Raw genomic sequence first — 13537 nt, forward strand, 5'->3', positions numbered from 1 at the left:
AAAACTATCCTTGTCGTAAGGTTCACTTCTGTAATAATTGTTGTTTTCGTATTTTTTCTTTCTCTTTAGCTTGCAAGTATAAATCGTCCCGCTTGGAATTCATTCTGTTTATAAAATCCTGTTTATCCAAGTAACCAGCCTTATTATGTATTTTCAATTCCTCATTAATATTCCTCTTATCAACAAAACTGGCCCAATCTAACCGTGATTTTTCTAGAGTAGACAACTTCATTTTTTTGCTATTACCATTTATAGATAAAAACCTATCAATCAAAGATGGTCGTTTAAGTTTGATACGTAGCTCCTTCGTTTCATTAGTTACGGGGTCAGTCCTAATAACCTTGACTTGAGATCGTCTATATGGGATATCCTCGTTCGAATTGCTAGAAGAAATGTTACTTGTCGAGTTTAAATACGCCTTGGCTTCTTGTGAGTTTTCATCAACATATTTTGTCTCTGTTATTAGCTTTCCAGCAAATGTATAATTGATTTGAATTTTGATTTGTTTCGGGCCCTGTAGTTCATTTTCCTCTATGTTCGACTGCTGTTTCTGTTGCTGTTGACTATTTGCGGTTTTTTCACTGTCAATATTTAGTTCTTCCAGATTGTCTATACTAGGACTCCCATTTTTCAAATTTTCAAATATTGAATTAACATCGATATTCGACTGATCCTTGACAAGTCCTGTTTTCGAATCAACTTCAAAATTTCCAATAAATCTAGACTGATTCAGTAGTTTTTCATGAAGTCTTTGAGATCTAGTTTTAACTTGTGATGTACTTGACTCAATTGTAGAATAGTCGGGTATTTTGGATGTTTTTCCATCTTTATATTGATCATTGTCTTCTTCCTCATCGCTGGAGACGCCACCTTCATTTTCGGCTTCGTTTTTCTTTTCGGGATCATAATCCTCGTCCTCTTCGTCATCCTCTTCACTATCAATATTATTTTTATTGCTTTCTATAGTATGATTCTTTTCAGATAATGCATTTTCCCCTGCCAGGTGTTCAGTACTCTTGTCTATGTTCTGTTTCGACATTGATGTACCCCTCTTGTTATGTTAAAGTTTATTTTAGATTTATAAAATGAATTCTTAAACCAATCTCTTTAAGTTGATATGAAACTCTTGGATAGACTAAAAATTAATGCAATTTTGATTGTATATAGAGTGGACTGGTTTTGAATATTATTTAGGAAAAGGAAAAATAAAAACAAAAAAAAAAGAGTTGCATAAAAAGTTCTCGGTCGTGCCAATTCACAGTAAGGCTCGGGGGACAGTTAGGCGTAAACGGAGGCTTTTCTCGTTCTTTTGCCACATTTCAATGCGGTACCAATCTTGATTTATAGAACGGCAATTTTGTAATATAACCGTTTACTATACTTCTTTGGTTTTGTTACTATGATTGACGTATCCTCGACCAATAAACAAGGACCATAGCTGGAAAAGGTCGCTTGCAAAATAGTCTTTAGAAGATTAATGTGTTATGTAAGAAACTGAGAGGTTATTTCAATTGGTGTATGTTTCTATCGGAGTCAAAACAACAACCCATCTTTTTTTGCCGTTTGGTTACACTGCTTCGGTTAGGTGTTTAGTTTTATTCTACAAGTTTATACGCCTTTTTTTTTTCTTCTTCTTTCCACCCAACATATAAATTCCCACTTTCCCAAATTTATATAAAACAGGAGAACAATTAAGTTTCGATTGTTTCTTTTAATTCATTTGAAACTTAAATTAACAACTCTGCCTTTGCTAATTCTATTCCCACCGTGAATACTCCCCCCACCCCAGCAATTTTATTTTTTGAAAAACAATGTCCGAGGTATCCAACAAATCCCAAGAGAATAAGGAATTATTCTACGCTGATACCGACGCTCCAATCGTCGTGTTATCTGCTTTAAAACATTTTGAGGCATTATCATCGAAGAATGCTAAAAAGTATGCTCATTATTTGTCAAGGGCATCCTTCGAAGGTACAAGGGCCGTGTTAAGATCTGTTTCCCCAGAAAGTGAACCAATTTTTGATATGATTTTAGCTATCCATGGTAAATTGGGAACTCCAAAGTCTGTTGAAGAGTATCAACAAAAATTAGCACCATTGACTAAGCAAGATGTTCAACATTATTTGGAGTATACCTTACAGTTTTTGGATAATGCTGGAAACTATAAATCATTTGGAGACAAAAAGTTTATCCCTCGTTTGGAATCAGAAACTTTCGATAAATTGATCAAAATTGTCGACGATGCTAAAGTTTCTGAATTATATAGCAAGGTCAAAGAAGCATTATTCAGCACAGAAAAGGGTTTGTTGGGCTATGCCGAAGCTGGCCACTTGTCCAATTACTACCCTAACAGTGAAACTATAACCAAACAAGAAATTGATTTGGTTAATCAGTTGCTTGCTGAAAATGGTATAATGCCAGAAAATACCAGAGTAGAGAAGAAGTCTGACTCGGAATTCATAGTTCATGTTGCATCTTCAGAGACTACTAACAAAACAACTTATTATCCAAAAGACAAATTGACATCAAAGGATGATAAAATCACTGTTACTTTCCAATTTGGTGACCATCACGAGCAGTTCCAAAAGATAGTTGAAAACTTAACCAAGGCCTTACCATATGTTGCTAATGAAACTCAAGAAAAGTTGCTTAAATACTACATTGAATCATTTTCAACTGGGTCAATGAATGCACACAAGCAATCACAGATTGAATGGGTCAAGGATTTAAAACCTGAAGTTGAGTCCAATATTGGTTTTATTGAAACTTATAGAGACCCATCGGGAGTTAGAGGAGAATGGGAAGGGTTAGTTGCCATGGTGAACCACGAAAGAACTGCCAAGTTTAGTAAGTTGGTTGAAAATGCCGGTACATTTATTAAGGAATTACCATGGGATAAAATATACGAAAAGGATACATTCACCCCACCTGATTTCACTTCTTTGGAAGTATTAACTTTTGCTGGTTCAGGAATACCAGCAGGTATCAATATTCCAAACTATGATGATGTTAGATTGAACTATGGATTCAAGAATGTTTCTCTTGGTAATGTGTTGTCTGCCAACCCAAAGAACCCTAAACAAAAGGAAGTTATCACCTTTATTGGTGATGATTTACAAGACGAATTCAAGAAATGGCGTGACGAAGCTTTTGAAGTCCAAGTTGGTTTGCACGAATTATTAGGTCATGGAACTGGGAAATTATTACAAGAAACCTCCCCAGGAAAATTTAATTTTGATAACAATGATGATAGAATCAAATCATGGTATGGACCAAATGATACTTGGAGTTCATTGTTTGGAACAACTTCTGGATCATACGAAGAATGTCGTGCTGAATTGGTTGCCTTATATTTGATTTTGAAAAAACCAGAGCAAGTATTCCCTATTTTTGATATTGAAAAGAAAGATGAACAAACCATAGTCAAATTCATTTCGGCATTATTGATGATCAGAGCTGGTTTAATTGGATTAGAATTCTGGGATCCTTCTTCTTCTAAATGGGGACAGCCACACATGCAAGCTCGTTTTGCTATCATGAAACAATTGCATAAAGCCAATGTTTTTAAATTTGAATATTCAAACCCAGATTATTCTGATTTGGAAATTGTGGTTGACAAAACTAAATTGACTGACGGTACTGCTGTTGATGCTTTAGGTGAATTCTTATCCAATTTACATATTTTCAAGAGTACTGGTAATGTTAAACAAGGATTAGAGTATTACTTGAACAAATCTCAAGTTGATCCAGAATATAGCAGATTCAGGGATGCTGTGTTGAAACAAAAGAAACCAAGAAAGATGGTGATTCAAGCTAATACTTTTTTCAATGAAAGCACTGATGATATCGATGTTGTTGAATATGAGGAGAGTGAAATAGGTATGATTCAAAGTTATTACGATAGAAACGTTTAGAACTGAAGATATTGTTCATAATTAAAATGAGTATATGTTTTATGATTTTTGATAACCTCTACAGTAGAAACTGAGACCAGATTCATCTATGGGATCAATATGAATATATTATACTATCTGATTTACAAATTCAAGCTCCAACACCATAGAGTAGCAAGATAAGTCGACCATTATGTTAACGTGCTATATAATTCCTTTATCTACATCATTGTATCTCTGAGTATAAGTTATCAGTTAATTGGAAATGTAGTAAGAACTAACTCTCCATCTGACATTCACCTGACTTGTGGCTATTTATCAAGACACGTTATTTTCTTGAATAGTTATGATGAGACTTAAAACAAGGTTTCATCACCGATCCAAAAATTCTTTGGTAACTTTCCCAAAACTTATGACATGCATCAAAAACTTGGTTATTGCAGGTGATGTAGCTGGTAATATTATCCAATCCTATGACCAAATATTTGCGCTTGCTGTAGGGGCTGCGGGCGAGCTTCAAGAGCCCTGTTACCGTCTACTTGTTTCCAGGTGAATATAGACAAGTCCAATATCCACATCCCCACGAAACAGTAATGTTAGCTTTGGAAACAATGTGTACCTTGTTCCTTCTACCAGCCCTAACCTTAACTAAGGCACATCAGTGACAGCAACAATTTAACTAGTCTTGTGACCATATTGAAAGCTGGCCTGTCACACACTCTGGTTGGTAGACCAGAAGTTATACTGGCCACAGAGTTAGGCTAGACATTAGGTACCAATCATGTTGCCAGTGGTGAACCTGGGYACAGCCATTACAATTGACCTCTGCCCATCACCTTTGAGCTTCTTGTAGAGTGGGCCAGAGTACTAGCCCCGGCTACTGGTTTTGTTACCTGAATAGCCATACTGTGGGCTTTGGCTTTAGACCCTGCTCTGGGATTGGCCATTTCCCTTGAGCTTAGGGACGTCAGCCATTGTCTGGCCCTGACCTGGCCCTGACCTGGCTCTGGCCCTGGCTCTGGCTCTGGCTCTGGCTCTGGCTCTGGCTCTGGCCCAAGCTTGATCTCAGCCCCAGCCCTTGTTCCCGCCAGCCCAGATTTTCTGGCCAAGGGTGGCAGTAGACCAGTCCCCAGGATGTAAGTTGGTACTAGAGAATGGTACAAGCGTTGGCAACCGGCACAACCGTATCCCAGGATCGGATAAACCGTCCCAGCGGTGGCTCTCGTACCCCCACTTTGCACCTAGCACCCTGCTTAGGAGAGATGCGCTGCACTTTGAGAAGAGTTTCGAATCCGTGGATCTCCAACTACATCTTCCTCGGACCTACTCCTTCCTCCCAATAGCACCATCCATAACATCGTATCTCCTATCCCCCAGAATATCCTCTCCTATACCAAGTATACAAGTAATATATATACCTTTTCATTTCAGCAAATAAGACTTCAAAATCAGCTTTTGAAAACCAATATGATACAGCAGCAACTTGATTATTACTTTTTTATTTCTTTTTGATCGTTTTTGATCTTTTTTCTATTTTTAATATCTTGTATTGTATTTGTTTATAATTTGTTTTATATTGTTTTGTCTTTTTTAAATTTGTTTTGCATTTTTGCATATTCTTTATTTTGTTTTGCGTTTTTGCATCTTTTTTATTCCCTTTTTCATTTGACAGTTTGATAATATAACTTCTTTTATAAATAATTGAATAATACTCCAGAAAAACATTGATTATTTATTGAATCTTTAAATTGTGACAGCATCATCAGCATGGGGCTTTGATTTATGAAATGGATTGTATTTGATATTGATTGGACAGCTTCATATGTAATTGGATACTAGTTCGGTTAATTTGTTTTGATTTGATTAACAACTTTTTCTTAATGTGGATTTATGACAACAGTGACATCAATTTCTAAATCTACTTCTGGAGTCTTATAATATAACAAATCTATTATGCATTTTTTTTTCTATTTTTTCATTTAATTATATTTTTTCATTCTTGATTGTATTTTTTTTGCATAATGTGCTCCAACAAGTATTCAATCAATAGGTTCCAGGCAAGTTAAGAGAATCAGTTTATGGAATTGGTTTTCAAAATCAACATGAGGAGACTTATCTGATATACCATTAGTTATACTATGCGTTTTTTTATTTGTTTTTTTTTCATTTTATTTTATTTTTTATATTTGTGTTTGTGTTTTTTAACTGCATATTGTGCTCCAATATAAAATTCAAGTAACAATGGAAAGAGCCTTGGTTATTCATCTACTTTCTGAATGGACATTGATTTGGAAAACCGCTTTAGGAGTCTTATAATTTATAATAACTACTTTATTATGAGTCTTTTTTTATTTTTTTTTAATTTTTATTTTTATTTTTTGATTATTTATTTGGTTTCTTTTCCTCATAATGATGCTCCAATAATATTCCAAACAGTAGTAGTGAGTAGCGTCATGGTTATCCATTCTGTTACCCGATGATGATGATTTTGTTAACCGCTTGAGGAGACTAATTTTATATAACAAATCTATTATGCGTCCTTTTTTGTATTCTTTAATCTATTATTTATATTTTTATATTGTTGATTTGTTTTTTTAATCGCATAATGATGCTCCAACAAGCTTCCATAGGAGAGAAGAGATTCCTGGTTCCTTAATGAATGAAATGGATTTTGAAAGATGATTGTGAATTAGAAAAAGAAGAAAAAAAAAGTGGTATAAAGTTGCAAAAAAAATTTGGGCGCCAACAAGAGTTTAAATAGTTTTGTAAATTTTCTCACAAATATAAAGAATTATTGAGTGGAGCTAACTAAAGTTGGTTGCAAAACTTGTCTGTGTAACTTCACAAATAAATTTAAGCGCCGTATTTTAACTAAGGTAAAACACAATTAACGAGCCTATTTGTATTCATTACAACATTAATAGAAGCAGATTATACTGTTCTTCTTATTTAAAAGGCACATAAAGCAAAATTGAATTGATCCCATAGTATTTAAAGTCAATAGTAGTAGTGGTGAGGAATAAGACAAATGTTTATTAATTGAATTACATTAGAGCAACGTCGGCTAAGTAGAAATAATCCCGCCTTGTACATTCTTGACCAGCTGTTGAACCAACCTGGTTCTAAGAATAATAATTATAGTCGATAGTGCCTAAATTATCAATAAAGCGTCAATGAATTTCATATCACACACATATATGAGATGTACATATCAGGCAAGCGTAAATACGCATGTTTTTTTAGTATGGAATAGCTAAGTAGTAAGGATAACACAATTTAGCTTGAATAGGCTATAGGTGCCTGTAACCATTTGAAACAAATAAACATCGTTGGAAGAAACTGTAGTGGCAAAACAGAAAATGAATAATTACCTCTTGTTATACAATAATGCCAAATTTACCACAAACAAAAGACATGCTTATTATTGTCTGTACATATTTTCAAACGCTTGTGGTGGTATTGTAATACTCTTATGATTGTTATTGTGTCTTATGCATGTTATTTGACGGCTGGAATACTCAATAATGTTTGTTTAGCAAAAACACAACGATATTATTGTATAGTGTTTTCTGTATACCACAGTCACTCCTATGATATACTCGACAACACGGCCAAAGTAGAAGTCAACAACCCATTCCCTGTAAGATCTTCACTTTCAGCATTCCCCAAAAATTGAGATGTCTCTCTATCCCCACTTCCAATTCCCTGTTCAGTAATAAAAACTTTCCGAAAAGAAACAAGTAGAAGGTCATCTATTCTGGTGATTTTGCTTCCATTATGACCTCTAGTAGATAACTCATTCAAGTGAAGTTGTAATGGTTGAAATATACTTAGCAAATAAAACCTAACATAAGCATTATAATATTTCCATGCGTTCAATATCAAAGCTTGTAAAGATATGTCTGATGGTTCTGCAGTTTGTAAGTTATGATTCAATAGGGCCATCAATTTTTCAAACAAATTCGATAACTGACGGTAATCAAAATCCTCTACCTTTTCACGACCCAAGCTTGATACACTGGATCTTGTTTTCAGTCTAAAACTTCTTTCGTGATTGGGCTGGTGTAAACAAAAACTCTCCTTTACGAAATTTGCAATTTCTTCAACGCTAGTACTCAATATTGGACGCCTCTTACCCTTTTGACCAGAGTCAGATATTGTAAAAGATGGGGTAAATAGTGATCTCAAGTAATGATAAAGGTTGGAATATATCTTACTATCTTTGTCATGATCTAATTCACTTTCGTATATGCCCAATCCTACTTCGGTTTGGTGGTACTTGTTTAGCTTATTCTGAATAAACAGATCTGCTGGCACAAGCATTTTCTTATGAATATCCAAAAAGGAACTGTTTGTATGATCCAAATTGGTTTCTCCATCTTCAATTGAAATATTTGGGTTGGTGAAATTATATATCTGAGCTAGTTCAGGATTGCTGATTATTGAATTCGAGCTATTTGAGGAAAGACATAAAGTTGTCTTGGATGGTTTTGAGAAGTCATCAAACTTACCCGACAAAGGTGTCGTGCCAGTGGCAGCCAGGTTGTTATCTTGTTGAAGGTTGCTGCCACTATGATGGGATCGATGAAACAAACTATGAAATGTGGTACTCATGGGTGAGCTCATTGAGCTCTTTCTTGATTTATTCATCTCATTTAACAGATTACCAGTTATTATTTTTCGAAACGAAGAACTGTCTTCGCTTATTGTGCTACTAGTATCCAAAAACAAATCTGGTTTCCGACTGCTTTGATTCTTGGGAAACTTCAACTTTTTGGCAATTCTCAACTTATTGCCACTAACACTCTTGCTTGATTCAGATGGAGATGTAGATTCTCGGAGTGTCTTTGGTGAACTATCATCATCGCTTGAAGAGGGATGAACTGAAATGTTAGATGATGACTTATTTCTAGTGAATAGCCTGGATAAAGCATTGCTAGTTTTAGTGGTTGAGTTAGTTAGGTTTGACGAAAACGAAGTATTCGTGTTTAGTTTTCTCAAGGTGTTGAAGTCGACATTAGCAATTTGTGAACTAGATGGAGCACCATGTATTTTTGTTGATGTCGAAGCATTCGATTGTTTGAATATCGATGAACCCGGAGACTCTTGATTAGGGACTTCAGACATTGTACAATACAAAGCAAATTTCTTAAATAAAGTATCGTGGTGACTGCCAAGCCTTGCTCTCTCCTTATGGATGGTTCAAATTGTGGAATTTTAACAACGATTCACATAAAGAAAAATGGGATTAGTGGTGGTGCATCCTGAGAATAAAATCGTGTCAACAAAAAGTACACCTTTAGAATTGAATTCAACTTTTGACGACTCTTTTTTTCTTCTCGTTTCTCTATTTACCTAATATCCGTGAAATGACTTATCGTGAAAGATACCATACCACAATCAGTCTTCATGGTCAACACAAGTATTGAATGTGAATGTACAAGCTAACGTAGTACCGAATATTTTCTAGCTCAAAGCCATTCCAAGAATTTCCGGATTGTTTATATTTCTCTAACTCCCTCGTCAAAGTAATGACGCGACACCACCCTTGTTATTTAAGTTTATGGTGTCGTGTTTATGTACAACATTGCCTGCCTCGTGTGTATATTTTTCAACAATAGTAGTAGTTACGCCAGAATAAATTTTCGTGTTTTCTCAGGTGAGTTATTTATAGAATAAGCTACACAAAGGTGATTTCTAAGTCGCGTTTCTCTTGATTATTAACCAATGGTGTTTTGCAAAATTGGATCTTACACGATCAATAGAGAATACACCAAAGACCTATCGAAATCAGTATGAACTATCAGTCTTAATAAAACCTATCAAGAGTGAGTCTAGCAGCACCAGAAGCTATTGCAGATACTTAGCTGTGTAAAATATATGTAAATTTAGGCTTTCAAGATGGATTGGTTGGTTCAATTGTTTGTTACTGCCAATTTTGTGTCACATAATTTTTACTCTACATTTTATAGATTTTTGCAAAAATATTGAACTAAACTTTACTTTTATCTCTTTGCAATTACTAAATAATTCCAACTTTGAATCTAATTACTCCCAAAACTCCCTTAAAGCAATTTGTTTAATCAATTGGTTATCTCAAATGGGATAATTGACTATGAAACAACACTATCATCAATATTTTGAGTTTCCCAGGGCCTATTTTGATGGTCAACTATGGCTATCAAATACTAGTCCACGTGATATAGTCATTCAATTTGACTCTTAGTCACAAAATATTTACGAGTCATCTTTACTTTACTGGTAAGAACACTACTACTGTTGTACACTACCTATTGTCATCGCATGATAAATACGTGTACATTCCATTTCTATTTACGTGTTTGTTTATATTTCCTTTTTTTCATGATATACGCCAAAATATTTCAATACCACCAACAGTTATCCCTTTTTTGCTCATGACATTTCCTTTCCTAATAAATTAAACTAATAAAAGCAATAAAGTACTAGTGCTTCACCTTCATTCATTTTATAATAGTCAATACTGTTGAACCATGTCAGATTGTTTATGTGTAAATGATTCCCAAGGTAACTAACATATCCAGATATACCAACCGTTTCCAAGTATAAAACATTAGCAATTACTTTCGAACGGGATTAGAATAGTGTATTCTACGAAAAATTCCTGGTCATTTTTGAATTGACAACTACTTTCACATCCCTTGTATTTAGAAAGCTCCCATCATATTTTACTCACAATTATATCAACATAATGACAACCACTGAAACATTTCAAACCATATTCAGAGTTAATAGTTCAAAGTGATTTATATCTAAAAAGCTTTTAACTTGGTTTACTTCCATTTATATCTAAATAATAAAGTTCAAATAGTTAGAATATTTTTGTATTGGGATCAATGTCCAACTAATTCCCAGACTGGAAACTACTGATTACTTTCAATAACATACTGCTACTGACTCACTACTACCTAGAGCATTCTCAGGTTATGATACTGAGTACAATAATTTGAAGATGTTGCATATTTCGGTCCAATTACATATCATTATTGCTACCAGATAACAATTATTGTACATATATCTGTTTAAAGTAATTACAATTGAATCTAAAGCACATGATGGATATCAAAGAAGTATAAATAAACAACTTAATAGACAAACTAGCTCAATTTCTAGACATGTAAATTCTATGAGCACCACCTATAATTTCTATACGAAAACGGCCTTTTTTGTTGTAGCATCTCCAATCATTCGCCTACCTCAATCACCATCTGTGCGTATAATAAACATTTGTCTTGGCTTCAAAACGGTATTAGTTTGGTCTTTGTAACGCCTCTATTGGTCGAGCAGTAGTCAAAATAAAAATACGAGTGATTCTTAACTATGGCCAAAACGGCCTTTTTTGTCCCACGGTATGCAGTTGTATCTCTTTTCTAACAGTATCCCACGGCTTTGACACTCACATTTTGTGGTTCCAAATCGATACTAGCCTTGTCATTAACTCATTCAAATTCGATCTTCTGTCAACAATATACATAATTTTTCCGTCTTAACTATGGACAAAACGGCCTTTTTTGTTCCACAGGATGCAGTTAAATCTCGTTTCTAACAGTTCTTGCAGGGATAGAACTCATAATCCAAAGGTATAAATCGGCACTAGTTTGATTTTTGTAGCGTTGAATTTGGTCGCGTAGTTGTGATCAGACATAGCTGCGGCTCCCTTAACTATGGCCAAAACGGCCTTTTTTGTTCCACAGATAACAGTTGTATTTCGTTTCTAACAGTTCTTGCAGGGATAGAACTCATAATCCAAAGGTATAAATCGGCACTAGTTTGATTTTTGTAGCGTTGAATTTGGTCGCGTAGTTGTGATCAGACATAGCTGCGGCTCCCTTAACTATGGCCAAAACGGCCTTTTTTGTTCCACAGATAACAGTTGTATTTCGTTTCTAACAGTTCTTGCAGGGATAGAACTCATAATCCAAAGGTATAAATCGGCACTAGTTTGATTTTTGTAGCGTTGAATTTGGTCGCGTAGTTGTGATCAGACATAGCTGCGGCTCCCTTAACTATGGCCAAAACGGCCTTTTTTGTTCCACAGATAACAGTTGTATTTCGTTTCTAACAGTTCTTGCATGGTTAGCACTCATAAGAAAAAGGTATAAATCGGCACTAGTTTGATTTTTGTAGCGTTATTTTTCATCGCGCAGTCTTCAACGGACATCACCGCAAATTCCTTAACTATGGCAAAAACGGCCTTTTTTGTTCTACAGAAAGCAGTTGAACCTTGTTTCTAACAGCTCTTACAGTCATAGTACTTACATCTTATGGCTATGAATTGGCACTAGTTGGGTCTTTCTAGCATCGAAACTGACTGTGTCAGCCTTGGCGGAGTTAATTTCACATTTCCACGGAGAAAACATTTTCTTCAATAGCTCAACCAATTCTGATCCGATTCATGCCTAATTCACACCCAATACTCTACATGATTGTAGCTTCAAAACGGCCCTAGTTTGGTCTTTGTAGCACATGTGGTTCATCAGTAATCGTTGTCTATCCACTATGCCCCGGGCACGACCTTTTCTGCTCGATGCGAACTTTTTGCCCTCAACCAATGAAAACAACACTGAATAAATCAAAACTCTCGGATGCAAACACTATAACTTGACTCTACAAATCGGCACTAGAGCCACCAAATACCAACTTCAATTGGTTGTGCTACAGAAAGGGGGTGGCCTTAACTATGGCCAAAACGGCCTTTTTTGACCCAGAGATGGAAGCTCAACTCTTCTTTTGACCGGTTTAGACGGATTTGAAAATGTTTATTGTTGGCTATAAATTGACACCAGAGCCACCAAATACCAGCTTCAATTGGTTGTGCTATTAGCAAACGGGGTTACCAGGGTGCTCTTAACTATGGACAAAACGGCCTTTTTGCTCCTGCAGCACCCAACTAATTGCCGTTATTAACAATTCTCTCGGGTTTTAAAACCACAACTGTAGGCCACAAATCGGCACCTGATTGGCTCTTGTAGCCCTCCTCTACCTCCCACACTTCAACTTTCCTTCTTAACTATTGTAGTTTGGATTTTGTGTCGTTTTTTTTGGTGGTCAATACCCTAGAGAATTGTAAGAAGGAGTGTTTGGTTTCTATTGTGATGGCCCTTAAGTATTTCTATTGTTAATACAGTAACTACAATACTTCTGAGCTCTGGCTATCTTGGGATAGTTCTTATATTGCGTAGAGATTAGAACTGATGATTTTATTAAAGTCTGTAATATTAAGTATGGGAAGGTGGTTGCTTGGTAGCATTTTTGTTGAAATCGATGGTGGAATATTTTGATCTCCAATATCTCTGTTATTTTTCTATCTGTTATTCTCAAAGTTGCGTTAGTGTTAGATCGGGGATGAGGCAAGAAAGTGAGAGGCTGGGGCGTGCAGGGGAGGGAAAATGAGTGTGGTAGTATCTTTTCTTTGTCTGAGGTATTCCCGAGAATGCGGAGATAAGAGTACTTGTGGCGGGATTGTGCAGGATTTTGTATGGGAAAAGTCACGTGACACGGAGACGGAGTTAAGGGTCGTGTACCCGAGCCCAAAAATACATAGTAAATTTGTTAGGGAAACGGAGATTAGTTTGTGTAATTTCCGAAGGGTGCGGAAATAATTA

General features: G+C 35.5%; 3 protein-coding genes across 3 annotated transcripts, besides 4 other annotated features; 1 reads left to right on the forward strand and 2 right to left on the reverse strand. All coding sequences in view use genetic code 12, as the record gives it.

Annotated features, from left to right (window-relative positions):
• Positions 1-22: 22 nt before the first annotated feature.
• CAALFM_C603950CA (uncharacterized protein) lies at positions 23-1039 on the reverse strand (the record flags this gene model as incomplete). Its single annotated transcript, XM_713014.2, has 1 exon — positions 23-1039. The coding sequence occupies one exon, from the start codon at positions 1037-1039 to the stop codon at positions 23-25; it is 1017 nt and encodes a 338-aa protein (XP_718107.2).
• A 772-nt stretch (positions 1040-1811) lies between these two features.
• Positions 1812-3914, forward strand: CAALFM_C603960WA (dipeptidyl-peptidase III; the record flags this gene model as incomplete). Its single annotated transcript, XM_713015.2, has 1 exon — positions 1812-3914. One exon carries the CDS (start codon positions 1812-1814, stop codon positions 3912-3914), a length of 2103 nt encoding a protein of 700 aa, XP_718108.2.
• Positions 3915-4942: 1028 nt separating this feature from the next.
• Positions 4943-11072: a repeat region ((RB2-6) Repeat sequence of about 6 kb, part of the Major Repeat Sequence (MRS) on Chromosome 6; MRS units are found on most chromosomes; may serve as recombination hotspots).
• Positions 4943-13537: part of a repeat region ((MRS-6) Major Repeat Sequence (MRS) on Chromosome 6; MRS units are composed of variable numbers of RPS units flanked by HOK and RB2 sequences; found on most chromosomes; may serve as recombination hot spot) that runs on past the window's edge.
• CAALFM_C603990CA (uncharacterized protein) lies at positions 7482-9020 on the reverse strand (the record flags this gene model as incomplete). The annotated part of the gene is made up of 1 exon (XM_704922.2): positions 7482-9020. The coding sequence occupies one exon, from the start codon at positions 9018-9020 to the stop codon at positions 7482-7484; it is 1539 nt and encodes a 512-aa protein (XP_710014.2).
• Positions 11085-12959: a repeat region ((RPS-6) Repeat sequence of about 2 kb on Chromosome 6, about 60 copies are found in tandem repeats on most chromosomes; RPS units flanked by conserved HOK and RB2 sequences form Major Repeat Sequence (MRS); may serve as recombination hot spot).
• Positions 12959-13537: part of a repeat region ((HOK-6) Repeat sequence of about 8 kb, part of the Major Repeat Sequence (MRS) on Chromosome 6; MRS units are found on most chromosomes; may serve as recombination hotspots) that runs on past the window's edge.

The sequence above is a fragment of the Candida albicans genome, chromosome 6, assembly GCF_000182965.3.
Source record: "Candida albicans SC5314 chromosome 6, complete sequence".
Lineage (NCBI taxonomy): Eukaryota > Fungi > Ascomycota > Pichiomycetes > Serinales > Debaryomycetaceae > Candida > Candida albicans.